General features: G+C 32.5%; 4 protein-coding genes and 2 pseudogenes across 4 annotated transcripts; 1 reads left to right on the top strand and 5 right to left on the bottom strand.

Moving 5' to 3' along the window:
- Positions 1-32: 32 nt before the first annotated feature.
- Positions 33-1,685, bottom strand: LOC111027105 (annotated as a pseudogene).
- A 3-nt stretch (positions 1,686-1,688) lies between these two features.
- Positions 1,689-2,289, bottom strand: LOC111027106. Its single transcript, XM_022305329.1, has 2 exons — positions 1,876-2,289; positions 1,689-1,819 (listed from the first exon to the last, which is right to left on the bottom strand). The coding sequence occupies exons 1-2, from the start codon at positions 2,267-2,269 to the stop codon at positions 1,728-1,730; spliced, it is 486 nt and encodes a 161-aa protein (XP_022161021.1). The 5' UTR covers positions 2,270-2,289; the 3' UTR covers positions 1,689-1,727.
- Positions 2,290-2,309: 20 nt separating this feature from the next.
- On the bottom strand, positions 2,310-4,354 carry LOC111027104. Its single transcript, XM_022305327.1, has 4 exons — positions 3,855-4,354; positions 3,327-3,602; positions 2,412-2,678; positions 2,310-2,376 (listed from the first exon to the last, which is right to left on the bottom strand). The coding sequence occupies exons 1-4, from the start codon at positions 4,352-4,354 to the stop codon at positions 2,310-2,312; spliced, it is 1,110 nt and encodes a 369-aa protein (XP_022161019.1).
- A 515-nt stretch (positions 4,355-4,869) lies between these two features.
- On the bottom strand, positions 4,870-5,688 carry LOC111027103 (zinc finger protein 628-like). The gene is made up of 3 exons (XM_022305326.1): positions 5,638-5,688; positions 5,188-5,326; positions 4,870-5,084 (listed from the first exon to the last, which is right to left on the bottom strand). Exons 1-3 carry the CDS (start codon positions 5,686-5,688, stop codon positions 4,870-4,872), a joined length of 405 nt encoding a protein of 134 aa, XP_022161018.1.
- A 450-nt stretch (positions 5,689-6,138) lies between these two features.
- Positions 6,139-6,674, bottom strand: LOC111027102. Its single transcript, XM_022305325.1, has one exon. It carries the CDS (start codon positions 6,451-6,453, stop codon positions 6,139-6,141), a length of 315 nt encoding a protein of 104 aa, XP_022161017.1. The 5' UTR covers positions 6,454-6,674.
- Positions 6,675-10,416: 3,742 nt separating this feature from the next.
- On the top strand, positions 10,417-11,426 carry LOC111027100 (annotated as a pseudogene).
- The last annotated feature ends 6,327 nt before the right edge of the window (positions 11,427-17,753 follow it).

Here is a 17,753-nt window from a genome sequence, read left to right as displayed (position 1 = left end):
ATATATATATATGGTAATTATTTATATAAAACTTAGTATCCTCTATTCTCCATCATTGCAATCAAATCTAATTCCATTCGCTCAAGTTCACGCTCAAGCTCTTCAGATCCCCTATAAAAAAAAAAAATAAATAAATAAAACATTCAAACCAATATAATTATTTTAAAATTTACTTTATACTACAGTGCCCATGAGCCAATGTATTTATTTTATCATCCAGCACAACCCTCTTATCATCATAACTATTAAATGTTATTTTATTGGATCGGATGGTTGTTAATTTATGATTAAATGAACGTATGGACTATACTATAGCATACTATGGACACATTAAACTGCTTATATGTCTCATTGTTCATCTCACCAAACAGACACTTACGATGGTCCTCAAACGTCATGTGGTTATCAACCACATGTTTTCTAATACCCTTAGCCTTAATCTCTTCTTTCGGTTTAATGGTGCCTCTACCCTCAATTTTATATGCATATGATTTTGCACGGAGTGCACAGAAAGCCGTCATTATAAGCCCATTGGTTTCGTCGGAGAAATATCCTGGGACCTTGGAACGTTCAGCGATATATCATGGATGATCTTGGGGTAGATTAGCTGTATCCATCCGTGCAAGAAGGTTCGGGTTGTTCTTCAAGTCAGCGTAATAGTCATCAGTCAGAATATAATATACAAATGAATCTAAAATAATTGTAATTAATATATTAACATAAGACCAATTTTAATATATTTACCTGTATCAGTATACATGAGTCTTATATTATCATTATAATGTTTCTTCATAACATTATAATGATAGTCATACATCAAAGTCTTACTAATTTCCAACACTGAAAAACCTAGGTATATAAAAATAAAATATAAAAATAAATGTATCGATAGAAAATTTAAAGTGTAAATATTTACCAATATAAATAGGCTTGTCGAATTTTATAATTGTATTTGCCATAGAGACCGCCGATAAATCCTCGTTATAGGATGTCATACATTTAAATGTCGACTTATTCACCAGTTTTTGAAATCGCCGTTCACAAGACACCAGTTCCATCTTCATTCTATTTCTAACGCATTCCATTGTTTTGCCTTGTGAAGTAATAAAAATAATTTTTAAAAATTATTAAAATTAAAATTAAAAAATTTTTGAAAAATTAAAAAAATTAAAAAAATTTTGAAAAATTAAACAAACCAAATACGGCATTATTCATGAGTTTAAAAAACAATATCTCGAAGTCGTTCGTTGCGTTTTTTCTCTTCTCGGTATTCATCGTAATATACTCTGCGAGCCAGGGTGATTGCTTAAATTGTATAACTCTATGTACCTGAAAAAAAAAACTTATTGAAACAGCTGGATATAAAATTTAATAAAATATGTATATACTTTATATACTTTTTCAACTATAAGACCGTTTTTAATGGCCTGTTGCAGATTCCTATAGTGAATAATATATTTTTTTTTCGTCTCAAATGTCGCCATCAGTTTCTGAACTTTTGAGCCTATGGGTATGGAGTTTTGTGGTAGGAATGGTAGGTCATTATGATGATTGTGAAGTTTTTCCGGATATGCTATGTCTACCTCATAAATCCTGCCTATAGGGGATGAATCATCCAAATCATTCAAACCTCTCAGCGTGGGCTCCACCCATTTAAACCCGCCATAGGGCATGTATTCACCCATAGCATAACCATATAAATTATTACAATCCTGATATATCAACCATTATTTAGGTTTAGTATCATCATAATCGGGGACCTGCTCGTTGTTCGCCGTTGCATACCGCATACTTGCCTGTACCAAACCACCTCGTATACCTAAAAAATTCAAATAATTATAAAAACTTTCAAACTTTTTTTTTTTTTTCATATACCTTTTTCGAATAGTAGAAGCATGCTGTAATCAGTTAGTAGTTCTAATTTGATGTTAGTTTTCTTCAGCATACAATGAAATGTCATCCCGGGGGCTGTAAAATAGTATGCAGGATCCAGACCATATGTACTCATACAAAGATCGCGGAAATTTTCAAAAATATCTGTCAGTAGTAATACGTCGATTTTTAAGTAGAGATCCGAATATTGACCAAGCGTCTCACAACCAAAGTGTCCCCACACTTTCAACGCGTGATCATATTCGTCATCCTCGATCTCTGTCTCAGTTAAAGTGCTAAAAAAATCCTTTTTCTCCGGTAACGCATCTTCCTCCAATTTGTCCCACCCATCCGTATACTCATACGGGTATACCCCCTTTCTTGTCACTAGTGCCATGTCATCTGTTGCAAAACATTTTGATGTCTCGCGGAATTTCTCAAAGTTCGGTGTTAATAGGTTTGCTGCTAGTGTTGATAATTTTGATGGCATAAACCTGAACGTGTCTATGAAACGGATTGTAAATGTTTTTGATATATACTTAGAAAATGATATATATTTTTCAGCGCTGTTGGGTATTACATCTATCTTACTTGCATCATATGCAAGTTCCGTAACAATAAAATGAGCATCATAATTAGATAAGTTGTGTAGAAAGCACGGAACAAATTTCGGCTGTTTTAAATCAAGATTACATTTAAAACAAAGTGATTGTCGAAATTTGCCGGTAAGGTGGCAATGGTCTCGGACTTTTAAAACAGTTGTGAAACTGTGTTTACATAAATTACAAATATTATTTGCATTATGCCTACGAGTATCGTCCTCAGTCATATTTATTGAGATATTAGTCTCCAATAATTTTTCCACCCGTCTACTAATATCCACAATCTCTGCTACAAAACTTCGAGCCACATCCTGCCTACTTTCGCTACCACGGTATTTAATAAGCGTCGTTGGTATATTATATTGCTCCAACAGCTCTATGGGTACGTCGTCGGATGCCTTTACTATAAATGTATAACTTAAAGGAACAGGATTTTGTATTATTGTCGTATTTCCTCCTTTCGCCTCGTCGGTCTTCACAAGGAGCGCCTCAAAGTCAGCATATATCACAAATTGATGTCTATTTGTATTTCCCCAAGATTTAAATTCCATACACTCACCCGCCACCGGCAATATGGGGAATATAGCCTTATGTGATCCACAGATGAGTTTATGTTCGTTCAGCGCTGCCTGTCCACTCGATTTATGTTTCAATGACCTATCGTCAAATGACGTGAAACATCGTTTACAAAATATAACACTTTGTTTATGAGTAGTTTTTTGTGCTCGTATAAGTCTGGAAAAATTGCTAATATATACATAATGGTAATCTTCTCTGTCGGTAATAAATAGCAAGTCTATATGATCAGCTTTCTCCTCATCTACGACTTTTAATGGAAAAACAATATGTGACATAGACTTTGACGAGGGATCGAATTTTTTTTCAATTCCATAAACATTTATTGACACGTTCTGGTTGTTACGCTCGAATATCTTAACATCACACAAAGGTGTCGGGAACGAAAGACCGCTGAAATCATACTTATTTTCGTGTTGGTAATAATTGTTACTAATGTAAAACTTATTCCTACCCGTCACGTGTCTTGCTAAAACGCACCACTTGAAGCATTTAGGGTCATTATTTTGGGGGTTAATTGTTCCTTTTTTATTTTCAATCATAATTGGCAACGGTAAATATGATGACCCAGTTTCGGGTATAAAATTTAAAATTTGTGGGTTATTTATATTAATGTCACCTTCGTTATTATCGTACTCAATTTCGTCCTCGTTACGATCGTCAACATTTTCACCGTCATTAGTATCACCAACATTTTCACCATCATTAGTATCGCCAACATTTTCACCGTCATTTTCATCGTCATTAGTACCGCCAACATTTTCACCGTCATCATTACCATCATCATAGTTTACTACTGGGGGTTGAACATAGGACGAACCAACCATTGGCGTATACCTATACACCGTCAATATTACCCCGTCTACTGTTTCCAAAATAAAACCACTTCCTCTCGACAAATACACTTCTTCCTGTTCAAGTAACGTGGTAAACGTTTGTCCTATTTTTTCGGTCAAATCGGTCTCTGCATAAAGTGCTTTAGCTGGGCACACAAATGATCTGTTCTCTGATGAGTTTTCTACGCCGGGCCTTCTGTATGTACCCTCCAACTTGAGATTAAATTTGATAGGATTTTTTGCAAGCGATGATTTTAATATTTTTAACAGATCAGATTTTATGGATAAAAGAAATTCAGGAAAGTTCGGAATATTATTAAAATTTTTCGCGAAATAATGAATAGCAAGTCGTTTGTGTGATGAGCTAGTTTCAACGAATCCGCCTGTCTTAACCATATCCATACGTGCTTTTTTAAAATTACGAGCAGTTATCGTATTTTCCTTATGAACACGATTTTTGCCTATCATAGTGTAATGATCTAAACAATTTTAAAAAAAAAACTATTTTATATCTAATAAAATAAATCTAAGTATAAATATCTGTCATAGCCCCAATAATAATTTTTAAAAAAAACTTATGATAAATTTAAATTAAAACTTATTTTGAAAAAGAATCTCAAAACGAAATGTTATAAATCGTTCTTAATAAAATTTGTATTGTAAAAAAAAAACTTAACTAGCGGTCTGACATCTGGTGCAATGCCGGAATAACTCCGACTATTATACCATATGATGCGACGATTGAATGATCGATACAATTCCAGAATACTCTGAATATTTTACCATTGATCGATTCACAAACCATTTGACGAGTTATTATAATAAAACTTATATTATCATAGAATATTTAAAATAAAAATCTAATTATCCCTAACCCAATGTGTAATAGTATCATGATAAATCTTACCTTGCACATCGCTTAGCTGAGCATTTTGAGCATGTTCCAAAACTTCTAAACAAAGTTCATTATTATCATCATCATACTACTGATCATTTACTCGTATGGGGGCAGGTACGACTTGCCGGCTGTTGGATGGACCAGCTTGACTGTCAGGAACAAATATTTGTGGCGCAACTTCGGTATATCCACGTTTAATGGCTCTAGGAGGGTGACTCGATGTGTCTTCATTGTTAGACACACTGACTTGTGGATTGATTACTACTCTACTACTCCGAACAGCAGGGACCCGAGCAATACCTAAAATAAATAAATAATTAAGTCATTAATTAATTTGAAAAAAAAAATAATAAATCAACTTCATGTACAATATCTGTCAATATCTATAATGTTCTCTACATACCATGGATGTTTTTCGTATGACGTAACAAGTTAGACTTGTCATTAAATGTTGAATTACACAATGGACAAGAGAGCCGAACTGCATCATGTCTTTTTTCATGTCTAATCAAATTACACTTACGATTAAAAGACGCAGGACACTTACCACAATTAAACATATTATATTTTTAAAGAACAACTAGTATACTAATATACAAATATACTAATAAGCTAATATACTTATTAAAATGAGAATGTTAAACACTTTGAAAAAATCACGGATTTGAAGACTAATAGTCAGGAGGTATATCGATCGTGAAATGTGTGTATACCGAACAAGAGACTGGGGACACACACTGACCGATCATCAGGGCAAGACGGTCCATGGTACCGAGCGACCGTACATCTCCAGCATTTTTGGAGGTGGTAATATTTTAAGCCATGTATAACTAAAATATTATTTGGACATTACCTCTGTTACATCTGTGATTTGAGTATTGTGTTCAATTATTTTTGACAACATTTTCCCTAGAAAATATTGTTGTTGTGTTAGTAAGGTTGGCTACGTGTGTGGTCTCCAACAATAGTAGTTTATTTTCAGCGCTGTTATAGCACTATCTGACGATAGATTTTCGTCCCATCCACTCTATACATATTTCTCTGTCGGTCACTCGAAGAAGCCTTATAAAAATAGTTACTGACATACCAAGAAAAGCGACCATATGTTACTTAATAGATATTGAATTATTAGACGCTTCTTGTATATTGCTCGTTCGATATATGAAGCCTCAAAAAAAAAAAATAGTTCCTAACATACCAAGAAATGCGAGCATATGTTTCTCCGGTAAATACTACAAGCTAACGATAAAATAATAATAATAATAATAATAATAATAATAATTAATAAAGAATACAAATATATGAGAATGTAAAAATAAAATGTATATTGAAAAAAAATAATAATATTCACATATTATTTAATATTTTTCAAGATTAATTCATTAGTTTCTCCATAATCGCTACCCCACCCTTCGTATGTGTCCATATGTACATTCAACTCTTCGTCATTACCGTCATCACCCCACTCCATTGCATCTGATTGTTCATGTCCGGAACACTCCGTCATATTCAGAATTTCACCCTCAATTAAAACGTTATGTTCCGAAGTCGTTCGGTGCTGTACCAGTTGTAGAATGCTAGGCGAAATAGTAGACTGAGATTCTGAAACGGCGTACAGGTCATTTCTGACCATCAGTGAGGCAGGTCTTGGGGTGGTCGGTGCGAACATATCTGGTGAAATATCTGCGGGGTTTAAACTACCTTAAGGTAAAGCTTTCCGTAGTGGGGACTGTGAAGCCGTTGTAGGTGGAAAAAGTTGACGTGGAGATAATCGTCGCGGTGGTAAAGTCGGTGTAGAGGTAGAGGGTATAGCAGGGGAGGCATGAAAAACATGCTCAACTGGTGAAACACTTTGCCAATCAACCATCTGTGACTCCCGGTGAGTTGAATACCCACTATCATCGGATGGAGTCTAAATAATATTAAATTTATTTTGTATTAAAACTATGTAATAATGATATTAATATTAATTATAATTTATTTATTTAAAACTCACCATTTCGGCATATCTAAATGGAGGATTCATTATTATAGCAGGGGTGCTCCATTGTTCGAAGTTAAACCGTTGACCACAAGGACTTAAATCTACTGGAAACAGCCTAGGCGTAATGGGCCTTGGTACTGGCCTAATGGGCCTTGGTACTGGTCTAATAACCACCTAAAAACCAGATTAAACAATTTTTATAAATAATTTTAATATAATATAAATCAAATATATACTAACCAAGGCGACATTTCTCCTCGGTCTCAAAGGGAAAAAAAATCATCTGAGCTAGATTCTTCTTCTTCTACTTCCAAAGGTATTGCAGCAAGAATTCTATTATATTCATCGCCACCATAAATGGGTGTAATTGGTGAATGGTGATGAACTATTAGACATCTAAAAAAAAAAAAAATGGGATTATGTTGAAATCGTAAATTATATGTGAAAATTGTAAAATAAAATACTTACATTTTATAGTTGCTAGAAGTGATATATTGTAAATATAAATATTATATATAATATATATAATATACAAACCAAGCGTGTGAAATAACAAAAAAAATATATATACGATGGTAATAACAGTTAAAATATCGTATTACATGTATCTGATGTAGACTGAGGACAGAATAATGTGTGTACACACACTCGAAATGTGTGTACACAAGACTAACAGACTGGTTACACACACTGTCTGATCATCAGGGCAAGACGGTCCAAGGTACCGAGCCGCCGTTGATCTCGAACATTTTTTGGAGGTGGGGGAATAATATAAACTGCTGTATGGTTATAAGGAAAATATTATTTATTAGTTAATTTATTAGTTACATCAGGTTTCTTATTCTATGTAAAATAAAATGTGAAGTATCAAGATCTAAATCTAAATATGATAGCATGGTAAGAACATTCAACGTCCAATCCATTTCTATTTTTTCCCTAATACGTTCAGAATCAAAAACTGCTATTCTCTTGAGGCCGTACACTAGTTGTCAACAATAGTTAGGGTTTATCGGACCACACAAGACGTCTCATCCCTATATAAAATATACAAAGGAGGTATACAATATATTGTATTGTTTTAACCCTTGTTGAAGAATGTTATTGTTAACAATGGTTAGGGTTTATCAGATACATGCCTCACTATAGAACGTTATGGCTAACGAAATGTAAGGTTACAATAATATAATATACAATAATACACACACATACACACACAATAATATGGTGTGTGTACAATAATATGGTATCATAATATTATGACTGTTAGATAAGAGACTGATAACTCTGTCTTGTACATTACGTCCGTCACGTGACGGATCAGGCGGCGGCGGCGGTATGACGAGGACGAGCAATGACGGGGTGGGGGTAAAATATACGTCGCGTACGTGCGCGATCGGGCGGTGGTAATGATGAAGACGAGGCAAGGACGAGCATGGGCGGGGTTAAAGACGATCTCAAAGACGATCTCAGGGACGATTGCCAGAAGCCCCCAAATCATACTACTGGCCTTTACTAACCTTTATAGGTATCCTTCGCTTAAATTGTTTAACCTCATGACAAGTACCTATATGAGTTTATTCGCAGTTACCTATAGAAGTTTATTCACAGTTTTTTCAGTTTTCAGTGTTTTTTTTTTTTTCAAAAGTTTTTTAAGGTTATAATATAAATATGAAACTCTTAGACTTTTTTAAATCGTTTGAGGAATTTGAAAGTTGTTTTGAGGTCTACAAAAACACAAATTATGTAGATTATTTCATAAAAGACTATAAGACATTGGCCTCAATAAATGCTAAATATCCAAATGGAAAAATGGTTACAGCATTAATAGCATTAAAGTACTATTATATTAAATTTTGTTGTATGCGTGGAGGTAGCCACAAAAATAAAATTACACTTGACCAACGCATCACGTCGTAAGTAGATTTATTTTATACAGCTAAATTTTGAAATTCAAGATTCAAAATATTAAAATTGTTTAACCCTTTCACTACCAGTGGGTACTCCAAGGTACATAACATTGCAAGTGTGATAACGGCACAGTTAATAATGATAAAAAGCTGAAATTTGAAAAATATTGTAGCAAAACGTATATTTTTAGTAAATAAGTTGAAATCATGCTGTTAAATGTCAATAACACATAACTAAAAACTTAAAACGTAAAAAAAAATTCAAGTTTTTCGTGTTTTTATTTTTTTCCGACTACTCGTCTTTTGATTTAATGTAGTACTTAGCTAATAGATAGCGTGGTATTCAAATAAATTGTAGTGATAAAGTAGTATGTTGACAGTAAAATGAAATAAAAATCGGAGAAATCGGACCACTAGATGGTGCGGGTGCAAGTCAAACAGTTAGTGGGTATTGAAATGCCCACGAGTAGTCGATTTAAATAAATACACTACCAATACATATTATTCATATTATTAATCTACGATTCAAATTGTTCAATCGATATTATTTATAGAAAATAAATATCTCTGCTACTCATATTTACTTATCTTACTTATCTTCACAGTAAAAAATATTATCGATGTTGATATTTATATTATTCAAAACATTTTTGTTTACACGGTGTCTGTCGTCGAGGAACGTTTTCGTCTACAGTATTTTGTAAAATTATTCTATTGCTTATTTTTAATTGTAACTATGGCTAATATATTAAAACCACAAGAGATTTATGAACTGCTAGATGGTTACAATTCTGAGTTAGATACGTTAGATGACAGTGATGACGAACAAGTCCCAAATGAATTACATAAGATAAACGAAGAAGGTACATTATACAACTCAGCTTATTTTATAGCAATATTATATTATAATAATAATTTATACAATTTATTAGGACAGTTTCCGAACGAAGTTTTGGAAACACTTCTTGCAGAATTTGATGAGACGAAAACATTTTTTGAAAATGAAACCAACGATGAGGCAAATTCCGAGGTCGATCTAAACTTTAACTATACACATCAGGTATTGAACTATTTTGATAAGATTTTACGAATGGATGTTACTGCGAAAAATGAAATAAAATGGGTCTCACAACCATTTGTCCATCCAAAACTTTCGATGGACGATATTATGCAAGATTTACCAATATACATTGACATTCCTTCACCATTACACTATTTCAATCGTTATTTTTCCGATAGTGACTTCGAAAATATGGCATTACATACAAACATGTATGCACATCAAAATACGTCCTAGTGGAAAAAAAATACCGATAAATATGAGATACGAACTTTTATTGCGTTACATATATTGACTGGTTGTTTGCGTTTTGCTAGAATTTCGATGTACTGGGATACATTTATCGGGATAAATGTTTTTATCAATAATATGTCGAGAAATCGTTTTTATTCTCTCAGGTCTAATTTTTACGTAATAGATAACATGAAAATTCCAACTACTAATAAAGATCGATTTGTAAAAGTTCGTCCCATGTTTGACTGTGTTCTGAAAAGAATTTGATACTCAAGATGATTATGGAAAATTGACAATAAAATATTAGGGTGACTTGGAAAAGCAGACTGAGAATCATAATTGATACTCAAGGCGATTTTAGCAAGTTTGGTGAAATTGATAAGGCAGTTAACTTGTTAAAATTACAATATTATATTATATCCAGTATATACTAAGAGTTTCCCAATAATGGGTTTAAAGGTAGTTTTTGCTGATGCGACCTACAAATTAATTGACTTAAGACTGCCGGTATATGTATTGATGACGGAGGATGAAAACGGCCAAAGCGAAATTGCAGTAATTGGCCTATTAGTTAATGAAGAAGAACAAACATTGCGCTGGTTTTTTGAAAGTTTAAAAAACTTAATCAAATTTCAGTTAATACTCGGGTATACGTTACGGACAAAGACATGAAGGAAAGAAAAGTAATTAAGCAAGTCTTCCCTGATGTTTCATTAACCATATGTTTATTTCATACATTAAGAACAATTAATAGAGAAATAACTTGTGACAAACGTCGAACCACAAATTCCCGAACTGCAAAAGTATTATACTCTTTTAACACCGTATGCATTTAGTTTTTTAAAAAAACAATTTGAGTATGATGACAAAAGTAATACTCTTCAAATTACAAATGAGTACTACTGCAATTGTATTTTTTACAATTCCATGAAACTTCCATGTCGTAATATCTTAAAAATTCGAAATCTATCACTGACACCTTTGTTTGATCCTGATTTATGCGATAAGAGATGGACGAGAGACTATTATTACAAAAATCAAAGAGTGTTTAAAAATGTTGAGGTCGTTCACTGTGATAGCAATATAACATTTAGTACGTTACACAGAAAAAACATAAAAGTCCCATCTACTCATGAGAAATTTCGTAAGGCGTCATTAATAAGAGCAAAGATTGGTAACCTAGTTTCAAGATCATAAAATATTCACTACCACCGAAAAATCGAACAGTTGGAATTTGTTTTTAACGCTAGGTTAAAAGGGCAAGAATTAATATTACATATATTGGGTAATTTAATATTAATAATCTTTATGAAATACTAAATTACTATATAGGTGCAGATGATGAAGTTATAGATGTGGTTGAAGAAGAATGCAGTGTAAACAGTGATGTTGTGGATGCCGATGAAGGTAACCTTGAAGTATTTGAAGATGGAGATAACTTCGACCATCGGTCATAATAACTATTGTGCACCTAGGTATTAACTATCAACTAATAACTCACTATATTATATTATTATACGACTATCAGTATACTAACGCATAAATTCTGTGCATACTGCATTATCATATTATGATGACCATGTGACCCGGTGCTCCATTATCTATCCGGGCGCCCGGTGCTCTAAACACAGCGTAATTTATTTACATCAACCATTTGGGGTACCGACTGGCCATCCACCATACATAAATTCTGTGTTCGCCACTTTGTCAAACTAGCTATTATTGGAATACTAGTTCCAAGTAAAATGGTTTTTGTAACACAACATTGTTGATTCATAGTTGATCCAACACAGAGAGGACTCTCGTGACTTGTGAGTTCGACTTAATAGATTGACCACCGTTGCATACATTAATAGATAAATGTAATACACATATTAAATTATTTTACATACTAGGACCACAGGGTACGGGCACAGATTAAGTTATACATGTTGGGTACTAACCATTCGGGATAGTCGAATTGCACTTATTACCTACAAATTAATGGTCGAATTGCACTTGGATTGAAAAAAGGTAATGGTCGAACTGCACTCATTTAAAAAACAGGTAGTGGTCGAACTGCACTCGTTCAAAAAAAAAAATTAAAATGGAAAACCCGTTAAAAATATTGTGAAGAAAAATATGTAAATGATGTAAATGATGGTGTTAAATGGCGTGGTACATATCGTGGTTGTCTTTCAAAACTATATCTAGATGAATTTTCTAAAGTAATTTTTCGGTCTGAATTGACACATATTCATGAAGAACCCCTTAATTTACCTCGGAGAATGATTTCAAATTTAGCAAAAGAAAAAAGCCCTTCAAATGCATGATAATTGAATATTTTTTTGAGCCCAAGTGCAGTTCGACAACTACCTGTTTTTTACCCGAGTGCAGTTCGACCATTACCTTTTTTAAACCCAAGTGCAATTCGACTAAAATAAGTGCAATTCGACCATACCCTTACCATTTCTTTTTCTTTTATTGCTGTCATAAATATGGTCGAATTGTTTTTTATTTAGCAAAACTTCAAAAGAAATCAGTTTCATTATGACTTATAACTTTCAAATTGAGACTAAAAGAACTAAAGTAAATAAATAAATACATAAATAAATAAATAAACTAAAGTATTAATTAATTTCAAAAATTTGAAATTTGAAATGATATAATCAGTAATATGTTATCAAATCACAGTTGTATTATTGATAAAAACCAGAAAATTTAATCATAATCAGAAGGTCTGAATGTTCTCATTGAACACCTAAAAATTTTTATACGTTTCGATGTTTACTGGTTTTGTTACGTATCACTACAAAAAAACCGATGCGTAACGATATGGTCTTCCTGAAAATCTTGATTAATTATTGTTAAAATATTCAATTATAATTAAGTTATCATCCTGTAGATTGTATACAATAAGTAGTATTGTCATACTGTAGATTAGCTATATAGTTATATGTGTATTTAGTAGGAAATCGAAAATACAGAGGTGACATGTTACACATGTTAGCTTTAGGATTATTATAATATAGTCTCTTATGTTAGTCGAGATATGCGACCCGTTGCCGATATACGTCTTTGAGTGCATTTTATATTATTATTATATGGTTTATTATTTAATGTATTAAAATCCTTATTATAAATTTAACTTAACATTGTTTGGATTACTTTATTAATCTCTTCCTTTCAACAATTATTTTTGTTGTTATATCTATTTTTAAATTTGTATATCGTTTAAAGTATCTACCTACCTATAATTTATTTTTATTATTCTTTGTATTTTATTGATAGATCCTCCAGTCCCAGAAGTTATATATATGAATGGAGCAGTGATATTTGTTACAGTTACATTTAATTTTTTTGTATCTCTATATATCTATACAGATTTTACTAATTTAAACACGATTTTTCCGTATTAAGGAAAAATAAAAAAAAAACCTTTTTTAAGGTGATGCGTAACTGTGGGTGTGGAGTGGTGACCTGGACGCGGAGTAGCACTCGGTGGTAGAATAAAAAAAAAAACAAGAAAGGCTTTACATCGCACGGACGGCTGATCGTATATTTTAATACAGATCGCGAACAATAATAACAAACGGAAACGCTTATGTTAAAAACGTGTCGGCGATCAAAATCGGGTACGGACGACGATACGATTTTCTGGTGTCGTAGTCGGCGTGTAGTACAAAAGGTAATGACGACCGATCCGGTTCACCTAGCGGCCGGCCGACGGTTCCTAGCGCGGATGTCGCTCGCCGGTGTCGTCCGTCGTCGGTTCGCGGTTTGTTTGAGAAGCTCAGCGCGGATTTCCGCGTAAAGACCGTATGAATTCAAACTGCAATCACGCGGGACCGCCTCATACTCCCCTCCCCCCCAAACCGCCAACGGCGTTGGTGTTCCGGCCGTTACCGGTGTTGTAGTGGGACGTGTGTGGAGGGGTCGTTGTGGTAGACACTTGTCCGCGGTCACGTTTTCCGGCTGTGTTCAGCGGACGTGGCCCTGGTGGTGTCTAGGTGTGTGGGTTGGGCGCGTGACGTGGGTGTTTTTTTTTTCCCCTCGTGTACGTGGTCCAGCCGTTGATGGCGGATGTACACGCGGTGGCGGTTAATCCCTTTGCGGGGATGCTGGTGTACTTGGGGGACTCGCTGTCCACCATGTGGTGGTTCCACTTCCTGGGGTGTTAGGGGGGTGAGCGTTTACCCGCATTGCGGCAACTAGGTCGCCGCTTGGGGCGAATGTAAATTCCTACACGATACATAGCAGGTAAACAAGATATATATGTTAGTTCCTACACAATAAAATAAGGTACTGCCCCAGCGAAAAAGGTCGTAACTCGTTTTTTTCAACTTTTCAGTATGAAGAAAATAAACATTCAAATTTAGATTCTAATTCTATTTTTTAACATAAATTTCCAAAAATGTTGTCACTGATAGATTTAAAAAGACTATAATTATTTTAAAAACTTAGTTATTAAAAAAAATCATAACTTCAAGGTTTTTTATGAGATACTACCTATAAAAAATAGTCGTATCTCTACTTACGACCTTTTTCGTTGGCGGAAATCTATAGAAAAAAAGTAGTATCTATACTTACTACCTTTTTCGTTGGCAGAAATCTATAGAAAAAAAGTAGTATCTATACTTACTACCTTTTTCCTCGGTGGCTGCCATAACTAAATAATTATAATTTGGTATTATAATATTATTATTATTTGACGTCATAAACAATAATTTATTGTTCAGCGTAGGACTCAAAATAAATAAAATACTAGAACATTAATACAGTCATATTTTATTTTTCAATAAATTTAACACTTGACTTTTAATGAAGCAAACATATTTTTCATAATATTAATTTAAAAAATAACATCTTAAATAAAAAAAAAAGATTAACAACTTTTAGTTAAACATGGTTAATATATTATAATGATTAAAACAAAAATCTGTTTTTGCTTCTTTAATAACAGATTAATAAAAAAAACAATAAAATAAACATCATACTCAAAATATAATAAAAAAAAATAATAACCTGTTATGACCTTTATAACAGATGAATAAACAAAATTAACAAAATTAATATACTCCAAATATAATTATAATAATAAAAGAAATATTGTGTTATTTTGATTGCAGTGATTTGTAGAAGTCGTGGTAGGTTGAGGGAACAAGCCCCATTGAGCATAATGATAGTAAATCTGCTATTTTAGGTTTTTCAATAGCTAATTTTTGATGATATGCTTTTATAGGCTTACAGTGATGCTGATGTCTTCCCCTTTGGTTTTTTTTAAGTGTAATATTAATTTTTATCAATTCTAAAGCACATAAATCATATTTTAACTGGAGTTGAAATGGATTTTCGAAATTTGCCGTTAGTTCTCTAATGTGAGTCCACCTGATAACACTACCATCACTAGCCGTTGTCCAGTTACACTGTTTGTCGTCCACTAAGGGTTTGAAATCTAAAAATTCCTCGTTTGAAACTTCAAATACTGTGTATGGTTTTCCGGTTACCTTTGCACACCTGATCAATGTTACCCATTGAGACGGAACATAAATTAATTTCCCTTTATGGGCATTTTCAATGCACGCGTGCATACTGTCACCCTCATTTTGGGTATGTCCCTTTTCAAGAAATCTGTGCGTGATCTTAACTTTCAAGGTAAAGGCTGCATATTCCCACATTGCAAAGATAAACCGATTTCGGTTTTGACCACCACAGTTATCCGAGTAGAAACTAAACTCTTTTATTCCCTTTTCAACCATAAACTTCATGAACTTTAATAAACATGTGGCAATTTCATTTGACCCTCGTTTTGCCTCGGACTCATTCCATACGTAGCAATAACCCAGTTTCTTGCCTATATCAAATATTGTAAAATTATAAACGGCAAACTTCCGCTTATAGTAAAATGAACTAGCTTCACTTTGAGGGGTAGTAAGCACTTTTTGTAAATCGAAAACGGCAACACATAACTCAGGTTCATTAACTGTTCGGTTTTTATCATTATTTTTTTTATCCCTTGCAATGTCCTTATTTTTTAAATGTTCAGCATGAATAGTTTTTTGTAAATCTTTTTCTTCAGGGCTAGCTAGTCTAAATTTCTCACATTCATCACACAGATCTCTCTTTGGTTTAAAAAAACTTAAATTGAATGAATTGTTAAAAATATCAGTGTATTGTCTCAGAGTGGCATTCTGAGCCATTACATTAATTGACTCTTCTTTGACCCACTCCTGATAAAAGCGATACATTTTTGCAATTGAAAGGTCAGATTCCAAGTACTGTTTTTGGGTATTTTGCCGTGTGTAATGCGAATCAACAACTGGGAACATAGAAATATGTTTCTTTATACAATCTGTAACTTCTCTAGGAATTGTATGTGGTCGATTTCTATGAGTGCCTCTTTGATCAGATATCAGTACTGGAGATATTGCTAATTTTTTACCCATATTATTTACAATTTTTTCTGATATCCCAATTGTTTTCAAAAACATAACTTTGCACACTGATTCTATACCATTATTTTGAATGGGTAAAGAGTATTTTCTTGAAAACTGTCTACGTGAATTTGATGAGCTATTTGTTGATACTTTTTTATCACTTATCACTACGTATCTTGCAACAAAGTCCCATTGCCTAGAATGGTCCCCCAAACTCCAGTATTTGTCAAATATACTTTTACGTGTATTCTCATCAATCTTTTCAAAACATTTATATTTTCTGCATTTACAAGGTGCTCCCATTTTTTTTGCATTAATCAATTTTCCTGCTCGGTTTGTATGCTCTTCCCCTAAGTTCAACAGCTGCTTTGCTTTATTGTCTTTCCAATCAGTTGTATTCCTAGTACGTACTCGTTTAAGTTTTTCTTTAGAAGTAATTTTACGTTTTCTTTTTTTATTATTATTAGTTGTAACCAAATCATCAGGTTCCTAATAATATTGTATAAATTCACAATTTTAATAAAATAATATAGAGTAATATTACCAAAATTAAAAGAAAGTAATAAAGATGTAAATAAGTATATAATATTATTAATTTTAATTTTAACAATTTATTAGTAAGCCAAAACTAAAAACATATAAAAATTTTATATCACATATTTTAATGTCCACATTTTTTTTTAAACTATACCTAATATATTATAATATTTTCAAATGTATTTAATAACAAATTAAGATAATTATTTATTTATTCAGCCAAAACATTTACAATTAAATAATTATAATAAAATACATTAACAATAATAGCTGATATGAATACCAGCTGAGCTATAAGCTTATATCTGGTATAATAATAAAATAATATTATTATAGATCGGTCAAAATATATAGTAAATATAAGCCTAACTTATAACAAAATGATTAGGTACTATTTAAGTACTCTTAATTGTTGTTTTTTCATTATGAATACTAAGCTTATAAATATCTAATACTTAAATTTAAACTTACTTCAAAATTAGAAATTAATTCATCATTACCCTCTTCATTTATTACATTAGAATCAATTCTAATAGCATTTTGTGCTAATGTAAAATCTTCATCCTTAAATTTACAGTAATAATCAATATTATCATACTGTTATAATATTATTAAGAAATACTTAAACAAAACAAAATGTATAAAAGTATAAATAAAATAAAATATTATTATACCTTAGAATATTATTATGTCATGTTGTTTTATACTATAAAATATAATAATATTATAATTACAAAATCAAACATCTATTCTAATACTTAAATCTAAACTTACATTATTAGGAGTATATTCTGGATCCCTATCACTATCATAAAAGTCACTTTTCTCACT

The sequence above is a fragment of the Myzus persicae genome, unplaced genomic scaffold (assembly GCF_001856785.1).
Source record: "Myzus persicae strain clone G006 unplaced genomic scaffold, MPER_G0061.0, whole genome shotgun sequence".
Classification (NCBI taxonomy): Eukaryota; Metazoa; Arthropoda; class Insecta; order Hemiptera; family Aphididae; genus Myzus; species Myzus persicae.
The sequence above is the reverse complement of the archived record's forward strand: the minus strand, read 5'-3'. Positions and strand labels throughout refer to the sequence as shown.

Coding starts and splice junctions, on each gene's coding strand:
- LOC111027106 (XM_022305329.1), bottom strand. CDS start 2,269: ATGGCACTAGTGACAAGAAAGGGGGTATACCCGTATGAGTATACGGAT. Junction 1,820..1,875: donor GCTTCTACTATTCGAAAAAG/GTATATGAAAAA, acceptor TGAATTTTTTAG/GTATACGAGGTGGTTTGGTA.
- LOC111027103 (XM_022305326.1), bottom strand. CDS start 5,688: ATGTTGTCAAAAATAATTGAACACAATACTCAAATCACAGATGTAACA. Junction 5,327..5,637: donor AAATCACAGATGTAACAGAG/GTAATGTCCAAA, acceptor AATTGTGGTAAG/TGTCCTGCGTCTTTTAATCG. Junction 5,085..5,187: donor TCATACGAAAAACATCCATG/GTATGTAGAGAA, acceptor TATTTATTTTAG/GTATTGCTCGGGTCCCTGCT.
- LOC111027104 (XM_022305327.1), bottom strand. CDS start 4,354: ATGATAGGCAAAAATCGTGTTCATAAGGAAAATACGATAACTGCTCGT. Junction 3,603..3,854: donor GTTGGTTCGTCCTATGTTCA/ACCCCCAGTAGT, acceptor ATCATATTTACC/GTTGCCAATTATGATTGAAA. Junction 2,377..2,411: donor AAATATATATCATTTTCTAA/GTATATATCAAA, acceptor TCCGTTTCATAG/ACACGTTCAGGTTTATGCCA.
- LOC111027102 (XM_022305325.1), bottom strand. CDS start 6,453: ATGTTCGCACCGACCACCCCAAGACCTGCCTCACTGATGGTCAGAAAT.